The sequence below is a fragment of the Apostichopus japonicus genome, chromosome 17, assembly GCF_037975245.1.
Source record: "Apostichopus japonicus isolate 1M-3 chromosome 17, ASM3797524v1, whole genome shotgun sequence".
NCBI lineage: Eukaryota > Metazoa > Echinodermata > Holothuroidea > Aspidochirotida > Stichopodidae > Apostichopus > Apostichopus japonicus.
In genome coordinates this window covers 31,048,481-31,076,114 of record NC_092577.1, presented here as the reverse complement: position 1 = coordinate 31,076,114, position 27,634 = coordinate 31,048,481, and the positions used below count along the sequence as shown (strand labels likewise).

Below are 27,634 nucleotides of genomic sequence, written 5' to 3'. Positions count from 1 at the left end.
AGCGAGGCTTCAACAGAAGACTTTAAAGAATGCAATCGTGAATCCTCCTCATCCTCAATACTAGAGCCGTCGTCTACGTAATAGGCTGCTGGGCAGTGTACAGTGAACGTACAGGCCCAGGGCGGAGTGGGTCTTAAAACCGGCCCGGGCATTTTTCACCTAGACCGGCCCATTATTCATTGATATGCTACTTACAAAGTGATCGGCGGCTGGGGGAGGGGAGGTACCCCCTCCCCATTGAGAGTTTTTTTTTTGAAGTTAAGGACTGCCTAAATTCAAAATGGTGCTGTATTTCTCAATTTTGTAGGTTGTACAATAATCCTTTAAAAAATGACCCAAAAATAATTTTCCAGAAGCAACACTTGATTAAACTGAGAAAAGTTAAATATGTAAACAAAAGTAGACAAAAATATATGTTTTAGACTGGATTTTATTTAGTTTTTCAAGCACTTTGTGACAACAAGCTTGAAAAAAAATCTAAATAAGATCCATTAGCACGGACGGGTTGCCAATAGCACGTTCTTTTGTTACGAACTAACAGACTTACTAACATGGTGATTTCATGAGTTGATTCCCACAGTTAAACATATATTTCTACACAGCCCGTCTGTATTCTATTAACTATACTGTGAAAATGGGTTGTAATTTTTACCAGGCTCCCCAGCCCACCGGTCCACCGGGCATTGCACAAATGCCCGTGTGACCAGTCCGACACTGTGCAGGCCTACGACTCTCTTGAGAAAGCGGGCAGGCACGTTGGTTGATGTTTTGATTTGTTTCTGACTCCTTTGGTACGGCCCATGATGTTGAATTTTTTTTAGGATGACATCCCATCAGGGGCAAACAAAACAGAAAATACGGGTACACAAAATTGCAAAACGTGCTTACTTGTCGATTCTACTGGGGCCTTTCAGAGCAACCAAAGTAAACGCACCTTCCGAATCCGGCAGAAACTAGAACTGTATTTTCCTGCAAATACGCAGTATTGTAGTGCGCATGGAGTGCTTGCAGTATTAGATAGAACTTTTCGGTTCTTCATGCTGTTATTTTTGGGCGGACAACACACCAGGGAGTATAGTCATGTATAGGTACCTACAAAGTGAGGGCGCTTGTGAGAATAAGTTGGCTACGCAGCTAGCAAATGTACAGAGACTATACGAAACTTTATGTTTCACTCTCCAGTGATGTAGGTATAGCATTTTCAGTTGACAAGTAATGCCACTACACGCACTACAATGCTTAGACGGCCTATCTATAAATGTCATTTACCTTATCTACTGCAATATTTGCAACTTACTTGGAGAGTCGAAAAAACACTCTACGAATGATAATGACTCAACATAAATAGGCGATCAAACCAAAAAAGATCAACCAACCTGTTGCAAATCACTTCAATCTCTCAAATCATTCGATTTAGAATTGACGTGTTATTGCCATTGACCAAAACGATTCTTGGACAGACAAATATAGAAAAAACATATCTGGGAACTAAACCTAAAGACCACGGCATCATTCGGTTTAAGCATTGGAAACGACCTGCCGTCCCAGATAGGTCACAAAAAGTTACGGCTGAATTGGATTAAAATAATCCGACACGGATAAAAAATAATCCGATTTCCCCAAACTTATGCCAATCCGGCAGAAATCAGTAAGTCGCATTGACTTCACTGCCATGCCGACACTCTTCTCAATAAAAAAAAACGTTTCAATTCCTGCTACTCCTAGTCACAATAAAGAACCTCGGAAGTTATATTGGGGGCAGCAAACACAATCCCTCTCTGTGACCAACTTATTATTTCAAACCAAAAACATTCTTAAGAAAAACACCATTCTCCTCGACCCCCTACTTCAAAATCTCCTTTGTTACATAATTAAGAAAACCTACAACAAAAATTATTTAAAATCCTCCCTTAGATACACTAGACTTTTTTTGTAACTGGGAGGCTTCGGCTGTGGCAGAAGGTCGGCCCTTGTTTAGGAACCCCGGTGGCTAGAGGGCTTGGTAGTCTAACTCCAGAAGAATAGTTCTCTTCCAGGGAAAAGTCCAGCCACTGGGAAGATTTGTATTTAACTTTTTTCTTTGCTTAATGTATCATCCGGGGGGGGGGGGGGGTACCAGGTCTAGAGCAGCCTCCCAGTATTGAAGTAGTTTTTAAAGCTTCCAATCTGTGTATATTGCTTGTCTTCTTACCCTTACCAATGTATTAATATTTAATAGTCTGTTTTTCGTTTAAAAAGTTATTTTGCTAACCTGCAGGAGCCGTTCAGGCATGCCTCCTCACCCCCCCCCCCCCCCACCCTCTCTCTCTGAAACAGTTATTGTCACTTTCGGTGATCATGCACTGAAGATGAGCCAGTTTTGGCTAGTTATCCTCTGCAAGACTTGGCTGTTTTACTTCCAATCTCTAACTTCATAATAATAATAATAATAAATATATATATATATATATATATATATATACATATATATATATATATATAATATAATATATATATATATATATATATATATATATAATTGAAATTGTTGTGAGTTGGAAAATCCAGAATGGTGAAAAAAATGCCAGCCTCCACCGGGATTCAAACCCGGGCCTCCCGTTTTATATACAGACATGCACCATAACCACTAGGCTAAGGACGCTGATTGTATGTATATAGGTTCGAAACCGGTAGGAAAGGTCTTAATTCCACTGTAGGCATCTGCCACCTGTAATGAACAATACTAGTTCTGTTTGGTGACATATTTGCCTTACTCTAGAGATCAAACATGATGCTAACCAACTCAAAATCATTTTAGATTCCTAAAGCCGGAATTCGAAAGAGATACTTTGAACACACTCTGTTAACTGAAATGGAAGTAAACGACAAAGGCAAATGAATATATATATATATATATATATATATATATATATATATATATATAAATGACATAGTAATTAAAACAAGTACAGCTTTCAGTTGAATAAGTATCTATTGATTGCTCTTTAGCTTTTTATAACATCCCAATGATTATCACTTTACAGTATTTACAGTCAAATATTACTTGGAAAAAAAGGGATGGAAACATCACCATACAGCCAGCCAAATATAGCTAAAAATCAAAGAAAGAAACCACAAAGTAAATAACCAGCGAATAAATATTTGCCAGCGTTATTGCTGAGGTATAACATAAATATAAATTAGTAAAACTATGAGAGATAGAAGGGGGGGGGCATGTTCAGTCTCATGAGAAAGTAAAATCATGAAACTTTGACAGTTCTTGCACATTTTACGAAAAAATTGGGACTTCATCAGATTTTATGAAATTGATGCCATCTCAGCCAATATCCTTTTACCTAACAAGACATTTTTTTTTACAATTACACAAAAATTAAAATCTACAGTGTCTTTGAAGGACCATAACCAACTAGAAAGCAACACGACCTGCATGTTACATGATTACTTCTAGCATCCAAGGGTTTCAATCTTCTTCGGAGGTATAGTTGCATTTTCGCCACGTTCTGGCACAAAACTTTGTTGAGCAAATATGCAAATGAATTGTGTCGTTTAGTTCATAGTAATGCATTTTTCCATTGGAATTGCCTTTAAAATTTATGCCTAACTGTGGTAATAATAAGGAGTATTAAGCTTGGAGTGCAGCTCATGCATATTCAGCAATTACAACTAACTGAATATGCAGTGTCTGTTGTTTGTGTTCATGAAGGGTTTATAGTCTAACGACATTTCAGATTTCTGACATCCGACGATCAACTAATCTTATTTTCATCCTAAACTGACGTTTGAAACTTAACTCAGTTAACATTAAACAAAAAAGAAAAAAGATGTACCGTAATAACCGTATAAAGAGAAATGGCAAATTTGAACATCAAGAAATAAATAAATAGATTGAATTAATATAGCAATAACAAAAAAGCCACAAAGAGTTGAATGAAACCTACAAAACATCAAAATAAAGAAACTGTTAAAAGACATCAGTATTTCCCCCTAATATGCTAGAAAGGCACACAATGGACACTAACACACAAGTACCAAACATATAAGTGTTTTCCTCAAACATTTGACACCCCTTCCCCCATCCCCCCACCCCACGCTCTACCTGAGACATTTAATTATGTGATTTAACACTCCTCAATGTCTGCTAAGAGATTTTAGACGGCTCAGATCGTCAGGTCAGGAAGGCGTATTTCGATTTTTCTCTTTATGTATGCATGTATGCATGTGTGTTGTTTGCAATTTTTATAGTAATATGGATACCTCTTTAAAGACACAGAGAGATAAGTGTCACGGTGTGCTTAGCCTCTGAACTAGAAGTTTAATTTGCAAGGTAAGGTTGAGGTCACTGGGAAATGGTAGAAAAGCCATTTCAACAGGAATATCGGTTAAAATATTATTATGTGAAGAAAAAACAAAGAGTGAGTAATAGGGTCACTTTAACCTCTGGATGAAGACTTTCTCAAAAGTTCTAGAGTAAAGATACTTAAAGAGTTAAGAAAAAGAAATATGTAGCCCTGGTATACTTAGTGACTAAGATGAGTCCCACCTTACTCCCCTCCCCTACCCCACCCCCGCATCACTTTACACAACCAAAAATGTGGAACTGATGCAGGGTGCTATGAGAGTTCATATCATTCCTCTAACATAACTTACAAAGTAGAATGGTCTAGTCCTATTAAAAGTAACTTGGTTTATGGCCTACTTTGGGTGCTATCCTTAACTAATCTATTAGTGTAAAGTTAGATCACATTTATTTCAGTTAGCCAGTTTCGAACTGTAAGTTTTTCTCGTTGTAAAGCACTTTAGAGCAGGTCTTGCTGATTAGAGCACTCAACTAAAATGAGAGGGCAAGAAATAATAAAAATGCAAAAATGTTCCACTTATCAATGATAACATGATACCGTGGATGGGAGATAAATATTTGGGCATGAAATCAAAAAATTGGTATTATTCATTAATCAGTATTGATTACATAAACACTGTTGAATACTACCGGCTAGATTGAGAAAATGGTTTGGAAAATGGTAATCATGTGTATAATCAGTTGTTATTTACACCAGTCATAAATATATAATTGATATCATAATGTCCCATTTATTCAATATATTGTGAGGAGGTAGAAACTGCCAACAAAAACAGACTTTTTGATAAGGTACATAAGTTCGGATATCTTTAAGTTGAAAGGATAAATTCAGACAGCATATTTACTTTAATATGTTGTTGATCATAAACCGTTTTTTTTAAAACCATTTTTTTAATTTTTGAGAATTGATCAATTTAACAGCTGAGGCACCTCAGTGAAAGTGGCTGGTCTATTAAGTCTAAAACAAAGCCCACTAGATCAATTGCTTAGATGCAATAAACACCTCAATTTAGGAAAACATTACATTTCTATGGCCTCAGAAAAATTTAAAACATCATGCTGATAAAATATCAATTTATCCTTAAAGGAGCATTCCTGACTAATATTAAGCTTATTACAAATATTAATATTTAAAATAGGAATAGCTATCGTATAGGAACATTAACTAACACTCAATTTTTCCCTCTTTTTTCATGGAATGTTAGATATCAAGACATGTTTCATTAGGACAACAAAGGTTTATCACTGGTCGAACAGTGAAATAAGTACAACAGTTTTGTTAATATGTCTTATTCAACTCAAATACGAACCATTGTAAAACCAACTAGCACACTAAGAATCACAAAACCAGGCAATTGTGACATAAAACATATATTTGCTGAGTTGTGAACCAAAAAGTTAATTTTTATCAGTCTCACTTATGGGAATAAATTTTTCCATTTGTAAGGAAAAGCAGAATGGTTTTTTAGTTGTTAGCTTTTCATATTCTTTTATATGAAAGTGCATTTAACTCTGCAGAAATATTAATCATGGCCCAGAACAGATATTAAACTTAAATTGCTTAGTTAATTAAGGTTATTTTTTTAATTTAAAAAGAATGTCATGTTCAGACAATGAATCACTGGTCAAAAGACATTAAGGGACATTTGAAATCAGGCTGATTCAACTCAAGAGGCCTTTGTTAAGAAACAAGCATATACTATACACAGGCTAATATAAAAGAGCTATTTCCTTGCTACAAGATCTGGCACATGAGATCTTGGAACTTATTTCAGAAATTTTTTTTTTTAGTAATCAGTCTCACACATGGGAAGACATCAAAACATAGAAAAGAAATTTGAATAATTCGAGAAAAAAAAAGAAAAAAAAATTGTTTTAAATTAAGCAGTAATTTATTCTGCAGAATTGTGATTTGATAAAAAAGTCTTTTCAAAGACTGCCTCTCTTTAATTTTTAGAAACATATTTTGACTAAGCATTTAATATGGAACAAATTTATTTAACTTTACATTTATCTCTACTTCAATAAACTTTAAGCCAAAACCTAAAATAGCACCGCAACATAAACTACAGCAGAATGAAACCAACAGTTTGAGCAACATGTGCACCGAGAATCATTAATATTAGCATCTACTCCAGTTAACACAACTGCTTGAGTTTCACATTCGCTAGTTCAATGCACTTCACTATCACCGACTGAACTAGTTTCTATTGTAAAGTCACAAAAACATATCATGTGAAACCTTCACGTTCATGAAATCAGTGGGTGTTGAAATTTGATGATCATTTATTATCAGGTGCAGTTTTAAGAGTAAGTGAGGTGTGTTCTACAGAAACGCTACCCCAACCCCACCCCCCCCACCACAACATTTTTACAAAATCAAACAAAAATATTCAAAGATAATTACTAGCAAATTCTTACATTTAGACTTGTAGAGGATGCTCCCAGATCCCCAGTGAGGGCAGGGGAAGGGGAGGACAGCTCCAACTTCCCCAGGGACACACCAACTCCTGTATAAAATCCTGACTTTGTTAAAACAATTCTGCGGTTAGAAATTCAAACAGTTTTAGATACTGATAGATAAAACTGTGAGTAACTACTGACATTAATTTCACATATGCCGGTTACCTGAACTTTGCCATTGAAGTAAAAACCTCCTCCTCCTCCTCCTCTTCCTCTTAAGGAAACCCCTCCTTCCACGCTCTTGGGGACCTTGCGGTTGAATATGTTACAATACACTCCTCCCCCCCCCCCCTTCCCTAATAATAACCTGTTTGGAGCATTACTCAAACTTTATTACATTTTTGCTTCTTTAAAAAACTCGTTGAATTTCATATTTATACCCTGAAGTGTCTTTATGTCTTCCTTCCCGCGAGGCAATCACTCACCTCCCAGGGAGTTTGCATCGAGTCGACAGGATTTGAAATCGTTCGTGCTCTTTGCCTTTTCTTTTTCTTGAAACCGGGAAGATCATTTCTTGTTGTTATAGTAGTTTTGTTCGTTGAGTTTTCTGGCCTTGAGACAGGCGGCTTCCACCGCCTCTATCAGACACTTCCTGAAACCGCCCTTCTCTAACTCGTGAATGGCATCGATCGTCGTTCCTCCGGGAGAACAGACGTCGTCTTTCAACTCCGATGGATGTTTCTTTCCGTGGAGGACCATCTTGGCCGATCCCTGTGTAAGTTTAGCAGAAAGCATGAAAAGAAAGTTTAGTGGAGCAATTTTTATTTTGTTTCTATGGCAGGGATGACGGCGAAGCGAGGGTGAGCGAGGGAGCGAATGGGTGTAATAGTGCAAGATATCTTTAAACTAAATGAATAACTAATCAGTGTTAGTTAGGGGGAGGAGGGGGGAGGGGGGGGTGAAAATTGGAATCATGGTCTTGGGCAGAAAATATGGCCACATTCCTTTATGTCTAATGCTCCAGGAGTATTACAAAATAGTCTACACTGTGCGAGACAAACTTGATATTATTAAATCGACCTGTTATGATTTTCCAAAATAAAATAAAACTGTTAGCAAACTGCTTATCCACTAGAGAGCCTGTGTAAAAGAGAATGTGTAAAAGTAAGTTGGCCTGACGTTTCGATCCTAGCAGGATCTTCTTCAAAGGCTAAACGACAAGTAATAGTAACAGAAGGGACAAAAACAAGCACAGAATACAGACAGGTTAATGACCATGGTGAACACAAAGAGATAGATGTAAGGGGATTAGTAGACAAGGGATGGAGAGAAGAAAGAGAGAAACAAAGAAAGAAACCAACAGGGGAAGAGGAGAGGTAGGAGATAAACAGTGGAGGGACAAAGAGAGGATTAAGGGAAGGGGGTAGGGAAGGGGGTAGGGAATATCGGTACCAAAATTTATTGAGAGCAAAGTTTACCGAAATACATGGACATTGCTTTCGTGATTTGCTTTCGTCCCAGTGCCTTACTTCCAAATACATAAATGGAGTGACATACTGTAAGGTCTGACTAAATTTAATTTAAATTTAATTCAAGGCTCACCAATAGAGTTTGAGCTGCTAGTTTGATTGCAGTGTCTCTTGGCAAGCCCATCTTCACTCCTCCATCAGCCAGTGCATCTATTGCCACATAAGCCTGCAAAACAAAACAAAAAACAAGTATTGTTTACACCTGGGCTGGGCAACCTAAGGCCCCCGGGCCAAATGCAGCCCACCAATGATGTTTTTGCAACCTGTGAGATGTCACAAGAAAAGAAAAAAAATCAATCTATTTTTCATATGATCATCACAAAAATCCAGCTAGCTGCAAAGAATTTATCGGCACTAATGATGCTGTCAGGTAGGCCTATGATCCCCTTTAATTATCAACTGTACTGAATTGACATTATGTTTTTGTGAATACAGATTAAGTACACACACCTATTGCTTGAAAGTCCTCGGAATCAAAGGTTTGAAATCAACAGCAGGTCGTTGGTTAGGTGCAGCCCAGTCAAGTTTTCACTCCTTATATCTAGCCCATTCATTCAAATAGGTTGCTCACCCCTGGTTTACACCAATAAAATGTTCAACTTCAAGTCATAAAATCAAGCCCTTTATTCCACTATGTTACCATCTGATATTCTTCCCACTGTTTCTTTAATTTTACATAAATGTGTGAAGCGAATAAAGCTTCATTGCCGGGCCATTCCTTAGTGCAGACATTTCAAATGCAAGGATAGCAATACCTCTGCATCAACTCCATTTCAATTCCCCACATGCCTCACCCTCTCCCACCCCCAAATGAAGATATAAATTCTGGTCATTTCTGCCCATTCTGGCTTAGCTCACAGATACCGATGTGCTATTTTTGAATAATTCTTGCATGTTAGTTAATACTGGTCCAACAAAATTGACACCAATTCAATATTTTTTCACTTCCTAAAAATTACATTAAAAACATACTAATATATTACTATTGTGGGTTGTGATAAATTACCCCAAATCATAATGGCATCACCCAATTTTTCACAGTATCTTTGTACTTTTGGGGGGAGGGGGATGTTTTGATCCACAGCAATTATTAAACAAGACAATTGATTATAAGAAAAGAATTCTCAAGTTGGCAATGATTATGTAATTATGCCATACAATTCTAATATGGAGGAACATTAACCACTAATCAAGTCAGATCCAATTAATATATTAAAATCATCATCACATGACTGCAGAATTCAAATTTTTAACTCTCTTCGTTGCTGGCAATTTTGAGTAGACTGGTGGTATCGACACACTATTTAAACAAGGTAAGCAGTGTTGAACATTACTCTGAAATTGGAGATTAGACTGTTTGCCCTTGCTATCGTGGTATTGTGGGCAAACAACAATTTTTCTGTTGGCCATCTTTGATGTGCCAGCAATTATAAACCCACAGCGGTCGTCGTCTGTAGTACTTCTCGTAATAAGAAACAACAAGCTCTCTGCCCTAAATTCATTGTAACAGGAGGAACATTAATCACTCATCAAGTCAGATCCAATTAAATGATTAACATCATTATCATAAGATTGAGTTTTCCAATTTCCAACGATGACTATTTTTGTTGCGGGTAATTTTGAGTAGACTGGTCTGTAGTAATCCTCGTAATAAGAAACAACAAGCTCTCTGCCGTAAATTCATCGTAACAGGAGGAACATTAATCACTCATTGAGTCCAATCTAATTAAATGATTAACATCATTATCATAAGATTGAGTGTTCCAATTTCCAACGATGACTATTTTTGTTGTGGGCAATTTCGAGTAGACTGGTAGTGTCAGCACACTCTTTAAACAAGATATTACGCAGGGTTGAATATTACTCTGAAACTGAAGATAAGCTGATTGCTATCGTCATCATCTACTGTAGTTAAACAACAGTTTCCTGCTACTATGACTCCAAGGGCCAACTTTGATGTGCTAGAGATCACAAACCAACAGTGGTCTGCTGTAAAACTTTTCTTCTGAAGTAATAATTTGCTGTAAATACAAATTCAAATTTAGGAGCGTTAACTCAGTGGTTAACGCCGGTGCCTTCCAATCATAAGGTCCCCGGTTCGGGTCACTCCAAGATTAATGTATGTCGTCCATTTACAGTTGTTGACAATTGAAAATTCATAATCATGGACGTTAAATATGAATCTAAGAGACTGACTTCGGTCAGCTTGCGGCTTCGATAAGCCAATGAGGCTTTCTCGCGGGTTCCTGATTGCGACAGGAGGATCTAAAATACATACATACAAATTCTTAAGTCAAACGGGTGATAAACGAACCACTTCAAATAAAAATCAGGTTTAGTAGGATTTTTTTTGGAATCTTCTGAAACCATCTAAAAACCTTTGGTGTCTGTTTGGAATGTTTTGGGTCTTCTACCAAACAGGGGTATAATTTATACAGAATCGTTTAGCAAAATGCTGCATAAAATTTACAAAGATGTGCAGAAAGGTTTTCTAATGTAAACAGGTTGTACCAGGTGTAACAGGTTTTTTACAGAGCTTGCAACAAAACCACTACACAAAAATTGAGATCCCTAAAATAGCTTCCTGTCGATAATTGAGTTGCCAGAACAATGGTAAACAAATCACATTATATAATACATTAATTTAGCACCTAAAAGGAGCATTTAAGACATTGTAGAATATTTTCAGGCCGAAATATTTTGAAAACTTTCATACTAGCACTCCAAAAGTTTTTTCTTTTTTACTTGGACTAAGCTGTATTTGCCCTCAAGTCACACTTTTAGTTGTCACCAACCACGGTGGCAAAATACAAATTAGCCTCTAGGTACGGTACTCTCAGCCGATTACTTACATAGGCAGGTCCACTACCACTGACAGCCATAACGGCATCGACGATACTCTCATCTCCCTGCAAGCAGATTCCGAGTCTGGAAAAGAGATTTCTCGCAATTTCACTGTCTCCGTTTCTGACATTGGAACCAACGGAAAAGACGGTGGCACCTTCTCCGATGACTGATGGTGTGTTTGGCATGGCACGGATCACCCTGGTTCCAGCAGCGACTCTCTACATGGTTACAAGAGGATACGGTACGAGAGTAGAGTAAAACATACTTTCAAAAGGATACAGTTCGAGAGTAGAGTAAAACACACTTTTAAGAGGATAGAGTAAGAGAATAGAGTAAAACACACTTTCAAGAGGATACAGTACGAGAGTAGAGTAAAACACACTTTCAAAAGGATAGAGTAAGAGAGTAGAGTAAAACACACTTTCAAGAGGATACAGTACGAAAGTAGAGCACTTAAACACACTTTCAAGAGGATACAGTACAAAAGTAGAGTACTTAAAACACTTTCAAGAGGATACAGTATGAGAGTAGAGTAAAACACACTTTCAAGAGGATATAGTAAGAGAGTAGAGTAAAACACACTTTCAAGAGGATACAGTAAGAGAGTAGAGTAAAACACACTTTCAAGAGGATACAGTACGAAAGTAGAGTGAACACACTTTCAAAGGGATACAGTACGAGAGTAGAGTAAACACACTTTCAAGAGGATACAGTATGAGAGTAGAGTAAACACACTTTCAAGAGGATGCAGTACGAAAGTAGAGTACTTAAAACACTTTCAAGAGGATACAGTACGAGAGAAGAGTAAACACACTTTCAAGAGGAAACAGTATGAGAGTAGAGTGAACACACTTTCAAGAGCATACTTACAGTATGAGAGTAGAGTAAACACACTTTCAAAACGATACAGTATAAGAGTAGAGTGAACACACTGGGTAGTTCTCTATGTCTATTTACTCCAAGCTTAAAACACTGAAACTGATTTACTTTATGTAACATTTTTAATTTGTTTTCAATATTTGAATAAATTTTCAAAGTCTATTTCATATTCACAGTTACTTTTAACTCTCAAGTTGCTTTGTCACAAAATTTACATAAATATAAATCTTTCATATTAACAAGATGCTAGTTTAGTCATGAAAGATAATTATCCAATTGTATGTAAGAGCCATGCTACACAATAAGACAAATTCTTCGAAGCTGCTTGGATATAAAAAATAAACAAGCATAGATTTTTACCTTGTAGAAATTAGATATCTTTCAGGAGATAATTTATCCAGTGTAGCATCGCAAAAATGGACATATTGTTACGCAAAAGCAAATATAGTATGTGAGTTTTTAACAGAGGAGCCGTAGTATTTTATACGAGACAAAATTTCACTGATACCCGACAAATCTGCTGGTCTACTCACGCTTTCAATGAAATCTATGGATATTCCAGCGGCCAATGAGATTACCAGATGTCTGTCTTCGATATGAGCGGATATGTCCTTCAAAAGTTTACCGATGAGGGGAGGTTTCACAGCTAAGAATACGATTTCACTCATTTGTAAAAGCTCCTTGTTACTATGAGTGAATCCGATGCCAAGTTCCTGATAACAAAAAGGGAAACAAATTTATGATGAATAATTCTTTCATTTGACAATTTACATGTTTTTGGGGGTATTTTTCTTTTTCCAAAACAAATTAAAGATTGATGGGAGAAGCATCATTTTACTGTAGTGCTTTAATAGTACTTACAAACATTTTGAATGTGACAATGTAAGATTAAGGGGTAAAGGGATCAAAATTTTAACTTTTCATAATCATGTTGAAACAATATTGCAGTTCACATTTCACAGCAGACAGTGACAGAGCGCTGAAAACCAGCACTATGTGCTTAGGGATCACTTTGTCACTTTTACAGTTACAGCACTTGCAAGGAGGTAGCAAACAGATGATTATTTCAACTCTGGGTCAGTTTGCAGTCTGATAAATGAAGAAAGGCTTGATGCAATATGAAACTGTACAAGTTAACAGCTGTATAGTTGGAGGAGGGGAGAGGTGATACACAGCAGAAGGTGAGAGGATCCATTACTTTAAAATCACTTGTCTAAATTTAGTGAATCCTTGTACACAAGAAACCATTTCCGTTGTCACAATTCCAACATCTCCCCCCCCCCCCCCCCCGTCCCACACATGACAGGCCCATTTGGCGTTCAGGAGAGTGTGAAAGCAGTTAGAGTACAGTACATTCATGGAGGTGAAATTAATATAGATGCAAACCAGGATATTCACATTTATTTTGGTAATGGGAATACAATTTAACATAGTTTCGGTGTTCACAGGCATACATTAGCACGGCACATGTACTTATCCTTGATTGCAAAGTAAAAGTTTTGCATAAAAGCATGATAGATACTTTGATTACAATTGCATTATATATGTTATATAACTCTTACTAAACTTTCAACATACTTCATTCTGTGTAAATTGAAATGTCAATGTACAAGGAATGGAATGACCTCATTACCCGAATTTCCTTCAAGCATCGGTCAGAAGGTGCACTTGCTGCCACACTCTCTGCAGATATAGCACCTGTAAACAGTCAAGTAAACAAAGAACAGAACTCTCCAATGAACCTGAAAAAATTGACTTAATTTGAACAAGGATATTAGTATTGTGACTATAATTTTATGCCTACTGTAGGCACTTTAAAAATACCTTGTTAAATGTTCAGACCAGCCAAACTATAACATACTGTAGGCTAGTAACCAGTTTAGCCAACATATCAGTGTGATAAACTGGGGTTGTGAAAACTCTTTCTTGAAGTATAATATAATAGATCATTATTTTACTTTCTTGCATATTTGGAGTCAATGGCTTTTGTGGTTGTTTAGGTCGCAAACAAGAGATGGAAATATTTTGTTGTATCATGATCAATTATAATAATAAAGGCTTATCCCTCAGCTATTGGCATATATATATATATATACTGTTCAACTCATTCCATGTATTTCAAATAGTTCCTGTTCTTCAAACTCAAGCATGTTACTAAGCTTTCCATAAACTTGCAACTGGGCTTAATCCTTTGGCTTTAGGCTAGACTAAGTCAGTGTAAGTTGCTTCCAAAGTTCCAGTCTTTTAAATTTACAGTGTACTGCAATCAATAGCATTTTGGCCCTAGGCCGTGTTGTCTAAGTTTTAATAATATACAAACAAATGATGTTCGGGTGTTAAATCTAATAAATATTTGTGGTTAGGACAATAGGTCATAACTTAAGTCCTACATATTTTACTTAAGCTAGGCTGGACTATGCACAACATTAGGATTAACATTAGCCTTGCCTAGGCCTAACGAGTAACGTTAGGCTATGTTGTAAATATTGGACGTGACATGTTACGACAAAAAGTACCTGCTGTAATCAGCCCTTTAGCGATCGTTTGGGCAACCTTTCCCGCACCTAGAAAACCTAACGACATTTTGATCCGATGGATAAAGATGAAAGACAACCTTTAATATTCTACAAGTGATGTGTAGCTTGCCGTGAGTCGAAAAGATACGTGTACTAGTTAAGCGAGAGCTGGAAACTGCAAAATAAGCAAAGCACCCACCCTCAACGTGTGCGCCGCATATGTTTACATGGCGACTGGTTGATTGCATCATCGCCTTTGACACGTTTACACGTGGGGAATATGTACGGATGCCCACAGACATGCATTTCAGAGCCGTATATAGAGACGGCTCTGATGCATTTAGGCTTCGAATGGGTACATATATGTTACTACGAACAACATTTAAATACACCCGGAACGAGTGGGACTTGATCACATCATCAAGTATTTTTTTCATACAGGAGACAAGTAGGAGACAAGTAGAAGTAACATATTGAATGCATCATGGCAAAGGCGATACAATCCGAAAGTCTACTCGAGCCATGTAAATACAAACTATAAAGTTGTTATCACAAATTATCTCATTGTTCTAATAAGTTAGGAGAATTTGTAACTACAAATTATTTTTTGCGCAAAACAATTTTTCTTTTTCTTATCACAAATTAAAATATGTTAAATAACAAATTAAAATTGTGTTCACATGGCCTTTATAGGCTTCCATAGTACATTACTCTCAAACAAGCACCTAAACTAAACAAGCAATTCGCGTCCTTCAGAACTTATATTACGATCTTGTCACTGTGAATGGAAATGAAAGGGGAAAAAACACCCAATGTACAGATATCAACCTACTGTACCAAAATAGAAGTTCAAAGTACTTTGTAGTGTAGGCCTACTACAGACAGCCTGGATTTCAGTCTACGAAAATGAAATTTAAATTTGCGCTCTTTATGTTAAAGTGTAAATTTGCTCTATCTCTCTCTTATGTTAAAGTGTCCTATTTGATCAAGACTTTTATTGAGGCAACTTTGCAGCATTAGTGTTGTAAAGGTGTCATTGACTTTTAGGAAGGGATTTGACAAGTTGATGTTTAACTAAAATGATCTTTTTATCATCTTACTTGATAAGTTTAGTAGCATGTTCGAAGAGTTCACCAGGGTCGCAGTTTTGAGATTATTGTATGATGTTCCGTGCTATTGTAAGTTTCTGCTGATTATGACCTCATTAGGGCACAGTCCATTGTGTTTGTTATCTATTTTTTTTTTTATTAAACTTTCACTTTCTCTAGTTCCTAAATTGATGATAATTTTCTCTTGCAAAATAACATCCTGATGTAAATGTCTGTATAAACACCAATTGCCATTTGGCAAAGAGGAGGTGCTACCCACTGTTTCCCAAAATTAGCCAAATTTTACTATCCCATTCTCAGACTTCTTGAAAGAATTATCAAAGTTCTCCCCAGTCATTGTGAAACATTTCAATTTTGCAGGGAAAATTCCCACTCCCATCCCACTTTCACAGATATAAATACAGCTATACAGGAAATAAAAAGACAGCAACAAGAAAATTAAAAGAAATCGTCATTCCATCAAGAACAGATTTTATTTTCAAATAATAGTCACAACATTACCGTACATGATGTAAACCTGTTTCATAATAATAAAACAAAATTACTACATCATCCATGGCATCAGCTGTTTCACTATTTGGAACAGTCAGAGGCACCTCATAGATGTACACAGAATCTGAAAGGTGGAGGGGGCTGAAGATTGGGGAGGGGCAATTCTAGATTAATACCACGGACTGATTAATATAAAGACATGATCCTCTATGGAAGGGCATCCCTGGCCCAGATTTGTGGTCCAATTGTTCCCTGAAGTCCTGAGTATTCAAAAACCAACTGGCCATTTTAATTTTTAACCTCCCTTATGGAGGAGAGTCCCAGACACTCCACCCTCCTGGTTCCTCTCCCTACCCTTCGCGCCCACCCACTGAAAGCACCTTTCACTGTTAACACTTACAAAAGACATACAATGTCCAAAAAAACCAAGATTTATACTGGCTATGTTCAAGAAAGTACAAGTGTCCAGCTTTTTAAATTTGAAAGTTGGTCAGGGTCGACCACGAAACAAATGCATCCGATGTGGAGCTTCTACTTTGTGATGAGTTAGGTACCTCGAAATGTTGTTGTGCTAGGCAACTAAAGTACATCTCCATGGCAACAGAGCGGAAGTACATAAATTATTAAATCATAACCGTACTGCTTTCAGAATATTGCACGCATAACTCCCACCATTATGCAGTAAAATTTAAATTAACAACAAAGCTATTTAAGCATATATTATTATAATTTTTTTTAAATTTTTTTTAAAAATATTTTTCTTAAGCCTACATTTTACCCAGCACAAGTGCCGCAACTTTTCAATTTTAAGATCAAAATTCTCAAAGAGAGGGAGATTAGGGAAACAAGTATTGTCAAATTAATTCTGAAATAGAAATGCATAAGAAAATATCGTGAAAAAAGTAAGGAACTGCCGTGCACGAAGCATGGTGGATTTCTCCACAATGCACCTTGTTTTGAGCAAAAGAATCTTTGCAGCTAAGTTTGTAAATTTTCAGAAGAGGAGGCCAATACCCCTGGTCGTCGCCGTCGCCGTCCTCCTCATCCTCCTCCTCCTCCGCCGCCGCCGCCGCCGCTGCCGCCGCCTCCTCCTTCTCCCTGGATCTACACCGGCAGTCTCATCTTTCCAGATAAGCATTTTGTAGCCCTTCCCACTACTTGTACCCCTCCTCCACTGCCCCACCCCCTCCCCCTAGCAATTGAAAACTAACATTTAAAAGCCCCTTTACCATCTGAGGATGAACACTTGATGCCTATGCATATCTTTGCACTACCTGCCTCACACGGGGATATGCTGAGAACTCGAGTGGTGAGTAAAAATGAGAACTTTTCAATACCTAGTATGCTTCGAAACATTTGTCAAAAAGACGTGGACTGGGATCAGATTACGTTCACCCATAAATCATCCAACAGAATAGATTTTCAAATGAGTCCATATGGTTACATAATCCTTGAGGGGTTTACCAAAATTACTTTCCTTGTTTTTTGTGCCATCTCTGAATACAGTTGAAGGACAAATCGGTAGATGAAAAGAGGAAAGAAAGGGAACAGAAATGGATCCGCTTTTTTTTCAGTCACTTTTTCTGGTATTTCTTGGGTGGAGAAATTCACAGCTTACTCAATGCTTTCCCGACTTTAGATGATGAAGGCCTCTGGAGAGCGGTGGATATAAATTCACCAACCTGCACAAGTTTTGTAAGATTGACCCCCTGCAAAGAATACGAAATGTTTTATAGCAATACCTCCATTTTAAATTGCTCTTTAAAAGTCAACATCACTTTGAAATTCACTGAACGAAATTTGGGTACAATCATTTCACCGTTAGGTCAAAGGCCGTTGCTGTGGCCGAGTGGATAAAGACGGTGGCATTTGAAGCAATGAGGCTTAACAATCGAGAGGTTCAAGGTTCTATCCCCGGACGGGTCATAGTAAGGTGGGTATTTCATCCAAGAGCAATCTACGGTTTTCCAATCTGAAATGACTTTCTAAATTGGATAGATTCCAAATTTGAGTTAAAAAATGTCGAATTGGAAGCCACCAGATGTGACAATTGTAATCCATACAGTAAGCCCTTGCGGGTTTCTCCCACATTTGTGGTCGCTTAAGCGTCGTAAAAGATATCTGCTGATGGTCATTAGATATTATTATTATGAAAGGCAAATTACATGAAATGTCCTTTAGTGGTATCATAGACCAAAGTAATATATCATATAAAATAAAAAATCCTATAAAACAGCTGATTTGGGTTTGTAAGATAACATCATCAGTCACAGGTATATGCAATAGTGTTATACCAGATATTCCCTTGAGGAAATCTGTCATTTTCAATTTTTTTTTTTTTTTTTCAATTTTGTTGCTTGGTTTTTCACCTTCTTTTTCTAGAAACTACCAGTTTTTTCAAGTTTTGTGTAAGCCCAAGTTTTTCTTAGTAGCTTTGAATTTGTATTCTCTCTTTTAATTCTGTATTTCTCTTCAAGAAAAGTGTAAAGAAATCCTAAACCATGCGAGAGAATTACAATATCTCTTTTATGGCAAACATCAACTTGTATGCTTATTTATACTATCATCCCACATTGACTTTCACCAAGCACCTTTTATAGGTTTAGCCTATTAATTTGAATGTTTGAATAAACCATAGATAAAAAAATTTGCAAATAGTTTTAGGCAAGAAAGAATATGACCAGATACCTTCACAAGGAACAATTGATTAGTTACTACAGAAGAAACTTGAGGACTTTATCTGATTGATAGAGAAATAGGAACTTCACTTCAAGAAGCATCAACAAGCTGGACATTTAGCTATAAACTAACCGTAACAATTCCCAGTCCATCCATCATGTACACAACATCTTCTGTGGCTACATTACCAGAGGCTCCTTTGGCATAAGGGCACCCACCGAGGCCAGCGACTGAAGAATCTACGATGCTCACTCCCATCTGTGAAAGAATCAAATGAATTAATCAGGGGATTGATTGATACAACAAAAGATATAATCAGCTACCTCCATTGAGCAGTTGGATAGTTGTTGAAAAAGGAAGCCAATTGTTATTTCAATGGATCAACAAGAAATTTTAGATATCTTAGGATTTTTGTGTTTTAATTTCCTGGCAGAGATGACTATTCTTTATTTTATATTGTATTCAACATACTCTTAAAAAGCCTAATGGAAAGCTTGCATATTTTCTGTTCATTCTCTGACCAACAAGACAGGGTTAGTATAAAATAAATGTAATATTTTGAGCTCCTTCAAGTCACACAACTTACAGGTAACTGAACATTGTCTTTTCTCTCTCCTACTGTATCCTTTAAGTACCATTTGGCATTTGTTGATAACCGCATTACTCATCTGTTGTTTCTCCATTCTTTCAGAAGGAGCTACTGACACTGAGTAAAAGTAGTTCATACAATAAACGCACTTGGTGTTCGATCGAGACGCAAGCATTTTTTAACAGGATGCAAACCTTTTGGCCATAAATTTGTGAGTTGAGTTACCATAATCATGTTTGATTTTGCTAAGGGTTAGGAAAGACTCGAATAAGAGTAGGGTTTAAATAATTCTATTGACAAATAGGAAAGCAAAATGAGAGATACCACCTTCTACTGTTCTGCTTCATTATTAAAACAGCCACCAGGCCCCGGGACAGTAATTGTTTCATGTTTATTCTTTATGGCCTTGTTGCCCTTTGTTAAGATGCAAGTTGGCCTTGGTGCCTTACCTCCTGGCCTTGGTGCCCTTTAAAATTTGGCCCTATTCAAGGCCAAAGTGGCCTTGCCCTAAAAATTGTGAAATTTGAGGCCTGCACTCACTCTGACTGTACAATGATGTAACAGACTGTGCTCATATGACAGTGATGCCTCTAGCCGGCCAGTGACTGACAGATTCCTTACAGGCCAAACAGAAAAGATCTGCCAAGGCTAGACAGCATTGTACTCTTATGAAAATTTGTAATTTATTTATGAAATGGAAACAGATACTTTTTTTGGTATAGACTTTAGCAATGAAATAGCATGTCAAATAAAACCTTACCTGCAGAGCTGCATAGATATTAGCAAGAGCTTGGCCATACGTATCATGACAGTGAACGGCTAGCTTGTCAAGAGGCACCACTTGGCTGACAGTCTCTAGTAGAGCTTTCATCACTTCTGGGGTACCAACACCAATGGTATCCCCAAGGGATATTTCATAGCAACCCATATCCAACATTTTCTTGGCTACCTGAAAGAAGAAAAAATAATAATAATTGATAGAATTACCCCATGCATTCATTTCGTTGACATGATGGGAGGGTGACTGTAAACTAGCATGTTTACCATTAAAAAAAAACAAAGAATATTGAATGTGAAACTTTACATCAATAAAACAAATCCCTTCCCTCACAATATTTATGGCTTGGAAAGCTCCACCATATGACGAAAGAAGATGGAGTGTAAATAATCAATCGAGATATAATATTTATCTAATGATTGGTATTAAAGATCTCTGCTTGCATAAATCCATTCTACAGACTCCATATATTATATCACATATCTTGAATGAAATTGAAAATTTTTAAATCAGTCAGTCTGGAAACAATAATTATATATTAATTATATACTATTAATTATAATCATATATTATATCACATAACTTGAATGAAATTGAAAATTAAATTAGTCCATCTGGAAACAATAATTATATATTAATTATATACTATTAATTGTAATCATATATTACATCACATATCTTGAATGAAATTGAAAATTAAATTAGTCCGTCTGGAAACAATAATTATATATTAATTATAATCATATATTATATCACATATCTTGAATGAAATTGAAAATTAAATTAGTCCATCTGGAAACAATAATTATATATTAATTATATACTATTAATTATAATCATACATTATATCATATATCTTGAATGAAATTGAAAATTAAATTAGTCAGTCTGGAAACAATAATTTCTATGAAAGCACAGAGACTTTCTCCTCCTTCTAGATGTGGCTCCCATCTGTAGTTGACTTAGAGGAGTGGGAGAATTGGGTTACCATGCTCACCCCTATGCCACCCCCCTCACCCACACCCACCCCCAACATCTCCTCTGCTTGCCAATCACCCAACAATGAGTTGTGAAATTAACTGCTCTCAATCAGTAGGAAGTGGGATATCAAACCAATTAACATCCTAATGGCTAAAGGTTGGTCTTCAACTTCCCGTCCAACCATCATTGGTCTTTACCAGAGGCTGACAAATGTTATTTATCCTCACATGGTGTGGGGGGGTGGGTTGACATGTCTGCTTTATTGTTCACTTTGTGAATGAAGAGATAGAATTCATGGGCAAGGCAACAGACAGAACAAGGCTGTATAATTCACTCACATTTGCAACAATATCCGGTTTGATTTTTCCCTCATATGGACACCCAAGGACACAGGAGACGTAACCTCTGACCGGAACCTTCTTCTCCCTAGCAGCCGTCATCACATCTTCGAACCTTTCCAGGCTCTCCTCGATGGAACAGTTGATATTCTTTCTATAATCAAAGTGAAAGATTTCATTTGTACTATAAATGATTAAACAAAACATCAATGAGATGGAGCCTGGCATAGACATCGCCTTATTAAATATAACCCTTTCAGAAATACAAAATTGTTATCCGGGCAGATCATAGATGACATACTGTATATATGGTGCAAGTTCATCCAGCGTGCCCGCATGCTTGTGAGTCTAAATTTTCACGCGATTTTGTGGATGCTTTTGATTCTGACAAATGTAGACAGTACAGGTTATATACATTAGGACAGATGTGACAGCGCCCTCTGTATTAAAGCTAGAGAGCCCCATTAACACAATTTGAATTTTTTATTTACATATATTAAAGGCATTGAAGACTCGCCCCAAACAGCGTGCTGCCATCTTAAAAAAGTTCACTTTCCGTTGCTTGCAAGTGAATTTTTTCTCCTGTCGCTACAAAATGCAGACAGTTATGAAACGTGATACCTTGTTACTTTAGCTGGACCTGAGATGCCCATCGCTGTATCGTTTTTACACTGTGCTGTGGGTATTGACCGCAGTCGTATGTACTGACTGTACACTAGTGTCTAATTACTGACAGTAGCAAGCTGTGTGTGTATTTTCTGGGATCGATGGTGGTGTCTAATACTTCTGTTACACCTCATTCGAAACTAGGTCAGATTACCGGCATTAGACGTTTCTTTTTGCGCGAGTCTTCACACTCTTTAACCCATGTGTGCATACCCCAGTTTCAACCTGCTCAATCACAATGAAAGAATATGTACTCACTGGCTGAATGTCTCGGATGCTGCACCGAAGATGGCAACCTCAGCGGCACCTGCTGCCACGGCAGCGAGGAAGCCTTTCAGGTTTGGTGTAAGTACAGGGTAGGTGACACCATCGTGTCTGGTAATCCCTTTGAGAACCTCTGTGTGGTCTGACATCTGCAATAAAATTGAGAATCGAACAAACATGTCAGTTTGAAACAGATAGGAAAGTAGTCGGGATAAATTGCAGAACCACTGAATACAGAGGATTTAACCGAAAGCATGAAATGAGTCTGTTAGGTGACTCGCGACGTGTATGTGGGATTCCTGTTGCGGATGGGTGTTCAAGAGAATTGGAGCTCCACTTGAATGTTGAGGCAATAAAGATTAAAAAACCTTTTCCCTGATACCCAACTCCCATCTTTTCAAAATCCTTTTACATGATAAAAATGCTTACAAAATTATTCTAAAAGTTACAAAATAATACTATTTCTTTATTAGCTTGCCACATTATAGAGTAACATCTGCATGGATCTCTCTTAATACAGCATATGGACTCAATTAACAGCAACTTCTGGATTGTTACATTAAAGTACTTAATTAAACTGTTATTAGTATGTATCAGTTAAGATCAATTAAGTGAGGCAACCTCTGATGTAATGTTGATCATGTGTTATAGCTACACAAAATCAGAGGCCTAGAGAAACCTTCCAGCACTTTACTTTGTTTCTTTCAGAGCCATTGTAAAGGTCAACTCAACATCCGAGCCTAAGTCTACCACCGAGTCCTCAATATCCCAGTCCACGTCCAAGTCCGAGTTTGAGTCCTCGGCAGTCCACTCTAAGTTTGTGTCCATGTCCTCTTAATGGAAACTGTTACCAGAAAACATTGAAGGTCTTCTTTGTACAGTCAAATATACACAAATGTTTTAATATAAATATGAGTAATTTAGATTTAAGACCAATTATTTCACAGACTCTCAGGTGTAAACAGGAATAATCATTTGATTCAGGCGATGTAAAGTAGACAGCAGGCTGAGTTTTCGCTGGACTTGTTGGTCTCGGTCCAAGTTTTTGAGTCCTGTCCTACCAAGTTGGATTCCTTCACAACTGAGCGTGAATCCTGGGCCAGCACACACATTGGTCTGAGTCCGATACCCTTAAAAAATCAAGTTTTAGTCCTACAACAATGCCTTTATACAGTTTGCATAACTCTTCCGTCATCTCACCTGTGGAACCCATTTTGGTGAAACAAAACTTGTCGCTTCAACTACCTGCAGGCCCGTCTGAGATAATTTGTTTATGAGATCTATTTTAATTGCTGTCGGAACAACTGCCTGAAAGGGAGGGAAATATAGACCTTATTAGAACAACATGCAGTAGATTGGCCGACCAGAAAGATAAAGAAAAGTAGAGAAACGAATTATAGGAACAATCAAACAAATGTAACATCTATTAAAGTTCACATATACAAACATATATCCAGTTTCCAGTCGTCAAACCAACAGAGAGCCGGAGGGGAAAATATTACACTGTAAAATGCTAATTCAAACTTTGGCTACACACATTAAGAGTTTATGTACAGCAGAAAATCGTAGAAAATCTGAAAATGATAGACAAACTAATGAAAGAGAACTTTGTACTCTGAAGCCGCTTCGTATCATATGTTTGAATATACAGATTAAAGTCACACATATATGTATTTATAGGACGTAATATTCCTCTGGAAACAAAGATTAATATTGCAAATTGGTACAGTAAAGGTTGGGAAATATTAAATATGTGTTGCAGTTTATTCTCATATCTGATAAAAGTGGATCTTTTCATTTTTGACTGTATCACATCAGAACACACATAGTGTACGGTACGGTTGTAGAAGGTTATCACACAATACCAGAGTTTGCTTTTAAATACTGTACCTTTTCATTTTGCAATCCGTCACGGGGTCCAACCTCAACAATCTTGACTTGAGATGGTAGAGTTTTGTTCTCCTGATTGAATAAGAACCACAACAACATATGCTTTTAAATATTAGTCAGTGCATCAGTTCAGAGGTCAGAAGATAAATGAAGTGTACAGTGAGCTTATGAAAACCCTTCCTACAGACCATCCTGACTTTGAGAGGGTGATTAATAATCATAATAAAAGTGAAATGTATCCTGCATAATTAATATTTCTGGAATCATTCAGTGCAATGTCACGGTTATGCTAACACTAGGCAATCATCATTTCCTAATTAGCTTCCTCTTGGTCATAAATCGTGTATCGTTTACTGTACGCAATATACACTTAGTTAGAGTAATCCCAAACATAACACCTGGTTAATAGGTCCCATTGATTTTATAATTCCTTTTAATGTATGGGGAAAGTCTTAGTACATACATGATACCAAAGCACACAGAATGTAACATGCTGCATCAACTCACAGCTCTGTCATACTTACAAGTATTAAAGGGTATACTGCCGTAAATTGTCAACAAAATTCTTGCTACAGTAAAGAATATGTAGAGGCATATATTCAATGGTTGTTACACATAGCTCTTGCAACATACCGTACATGACAAATAACACAATGTTTTGACTTGTAACTGAAATGCTGCTGAACATTGCTTTTACTTACAAATATGCTACTTTCTTAAAATTGGACTTGGAAACACATCCAATTTAATATTTAATTTACACAGCAAGATGAGAAATTCAATGCATATTTCATTGTATAGTCCACCTCCATTTCATTCACATTCCACATAGATCTAAATTAAAATGCTATTTCCAGACAAACTTGGGTTTTCCATGTTTACAACAGCCTTGAGGTGGCTGGATTTTTGCACCAGTTTCTGTAAAAGGGTTTGCAGACCTGTCAACCTGTTTGACCCCAAAATAGGGAGAATAACATTTTTCATGGCCAAAAAATAGGGAGAACAAGGGGGAAATAGGGAGGTTGGTAATTTTCAACTGAAATGATATAAATACTCCTAAATATGTATAGTCTACTTATGCAATACAATGAGAGAATCATCCAATCAGTGTTTCCTGTTGTAGTTTACAGCAGCTCGCTTTGCTTTCTACAGGGTTTCTTGAGTAGGCTTCCATTTGAAATAGGGAACAGTGGACTCTGGGTACTGTGACTTCATGGCTAGTATGCTAGATAGAGTCCCATCAATATTGTGACTTGACCGACTGTCTGTCTTGTTCTTGCGAACTACACTGAAGTGCATTTCCTGTTCAGCGTTACTGTTGGGAATTACTAATCATAGGACTAATTGTTGGCTATTTTCAGAAATGTCGCAAGTGATGAAACATTAAAAAACCGGGAGAATAGAATATGTAACCGGGAGGCCGGGAGATTCGGGTAAAAACCGGGAGTCTCCCGGTAAAACCGGGAGAGTTGACAGGTCTGGGTTTGTACGTTATCATTGAAGAGTTCTGCTTCCTGTATAGCCTACAGAAGGCCAAGCCAAAACCCAAGGACAATACATGGTGCAGTATGTTACAACACCATAACATGGCTACAATCACTAACATTTAAACTTCGTCACAGGCTGTGCTGTGCAGAGTGAGGTCACAAAAGGACGAAGCCTTCTATCAGGTTCAAATAATTCCAATCATTTTAATAGCAAAGATAAATGTATACGTGAGGGAGAAACAATTATTGTGTGTGTGATCAGCTCAATTGTATTTGCATGTAGCCATTTCTCGTGGAATTGATACTAACACTGGGTGATACGCAATGCAAGTGAGACATGATGACATTTGCCAAAATTTATGTCTAAGGATTGAACATGAACCGTAAATTTGTCACTCAAAGAATGATTGGAATACCTGCGATGAGAAACATCTCAAAGACGAGCAAATATTCCAGCTAGTTGCCACCATTCTTCGCCCGACGGCGGACATTCTGTAGGTTCAGAATGACGGGTGCCTCCTGGAGAAGATAACCGTGACCAAAATTTAGACGCTAAATTGCTAATGAAAATTCAGCCAAAAGTTCTTCAGAGAAAAACAACAACAACAAAATCAAAAGCAGAATCACCGATGACAAAATTCAAGCTTGAAAGAGAACGATAAAATAACGTAGTCATTACTACTGCTATTGGTGGCGGACTTTAGCGGATCCAATCTGGAGGACAGGGGTGGGGATGGGGAAGGGCGGGGACGGGAGCACATCCTTCCAAGGTGCCAGTGGGATGTGACTTTGATTTGAGGAAGCAAATCGTGAAATCTCCAGCAATTGGTGAGAAAATTTAACCAAAAAGGCACCTTTAAGGGTTTTTTTATTCTTCACTAAAGGGTGTTACGTTCCTTAGCGAAATACAAGGTACTTTAATGTTACTCTTCATTACGAAAAAAAATGCTAATAGTTTATGAAAGTGCTATATATATAAGAACCTCGAAAAAGCTACACTTTTAATCAGCAATTCGAAATGAAAGGGAGAAAACAATAAAAAAGAGAAACCTTTATACCGGAGGTTATCGGCTCTGATCAAGTGGCAATTATTCAGGAGTAATGTTTACCAAACGCACTGACTTTCATTTAGTTAGGGCGCATTGCGCACGCTCACCATGATAAACCGATCGAGTGCCCATTTCATGAATGCATTTATATATCACACACTCCTTCGTGTTTACTTCTCACATATCATAGAAGATTGTCGAAACTGGAATCATCAACTGAACATGATTCCTTCACACGCATATGCTTGCATAATTCTCAATCATAACACTGAAATCGTACAGGAAGTAACTTCACGTGAACTCTTACTTCCTGTAATTTCAACAGGGGAAAGAAGACAACCATGTATAGTGGGTGGAAGGGTGGTATTTATAATTATTCACCCCCACCCACCCACCCCCCTCCCTGCTAAAGGAAAACAAAGGTGGGAGTAATGTCTCTTTTTTGATTTTTTTTTTCGGTCCAAACTCTCAGAAATTAACCCCCTTAGCACTCGAAACCAATAAAATATTGCACCTCGGCTCAAAATCAGCCTGAGAAATATTCTCCTGCTGAGTCTCCATTATGAGTATATATCAATGGAACGCTTCTGCTTAAAGACAAACCGTAACATAGTTCTGCGTTCACCGTTAAAACTCTAGCATTCATACAATGTGCTGACAGTCGCTATATCTGAAACACACGCCTTCACATCGCACAGTATGTATTACTATACATTATTAACACTTGCAGTAGCCTACTTCCATGAAGTTAGGAATCAGTCAACCTTAAAATTGAACTTTT

The 27,634-nt window shown here is 37.2% G+C and overlaps 2 protein-coding genes across 2 annotated transcripts; both read right to left on the bottom strand.

Annotated features, from left to right (window-relative positions):
• Positions 1–3,729: 3,729 nt before the first annotated feature.
• Positions 3,730–14,771, bottom strand: LOC139984654 (pyrroline-5-carboxylate reductase 1, mitochondrial-like). The gene is made up of 6 exons (XM_071998639.1): positions 14,532–14,771; positions 13,649–13,713; positions 12,549–12,728; positions 11,142–11,354; positions 8,363–8,455; positions 3,730–7,531 (listed from the first exon to the last, which is right to left on the bottom strand). The coding sequence occupies exons 1-6, from the start codon at positions 14,596–14,598 to the stop codon at positions 7,328–7,330; spliced, it is 822 nt and encodes a 273-aa protein (XP_071854740.1). The 5' UTR covers positions 14,599–14,771; the 3' UTR covers positions 3,730–7,327.
• A 1,323-nt stretch (positions 14,772–16,094) lies between these two features.
• On the bottom strand, positions 16,095–26,378 carry LOC139984838 (hydroxymethylglutaryl-CoA lyase, mitochondrial-like). The gene is made up of 8 exons (XM_071998937.1): positions 26,221–26,378; positions 24,318–24,389; positions 23,628–23,735; positions 22,422–22,576; positions 21,498–21,651; positions 20,161–20,349; positions 18,944–19,069; positions 16,095–17,841 (listed from the first exon to the last, which is right to left on the bottom strand). The coding sequence occupies exons 1-8, from the start codon at positions 26,293–26,295 to the stop codon at positions 17,740–17,742; spliced, it is 981 nt and encodes a 326-aa protein (XP_071855038.1). The 5' UTR covers positions 26,296–26,378; the 3' UTR covers positions 16,095–17,739.
• Positions 26,379–27,634: the final 1,256 nt, after the last annotated feature.

Coding starts and splice junctions, on each gene's coding strand:
- LOC139984654 (XM_071998639.1), bottom strand. CDS start 14,598: ATGTCGTTAGGTTTTCTAGGTGCGGGAAAGGTTGCCCAAACGATCGCT. Junction 11,355..12,548: donor CCATAGATTTCATTGAAAGC/GTGAGTAGACCA, acceptor GTAACCATGTAG/AGAGTCGCTGCTGGAACCAG. Junction 7,532..8,362: donor TAGCAGCTCAAACTCTATTG/GTGAGCCTTGAA, acceptor AAACTTACACAG/GGATCGGCCAAGATGGTCCT.
- LOC139984838 (XM_071998937.1), bottom strand. CDS start 26,295: ATGTCCGCCGTCGGGCGAAGAATGGTGGCAACTAGCTGGAATATTTGC. Junction 20,350..21,497: donor AACCGGATATTGTTGCAAAT/GTGAGTGAATTA, acceptor TTCTTCTTTCAG/GTAGCCAAGAAAATGTTGGA. Junction 17,842..18,943: donor ATGGACTGGGAATTGTTACG/GTTAGTTTATAG, acceptor TATTCTTTGCAG/GGGGTCAATCTTACAAAACT.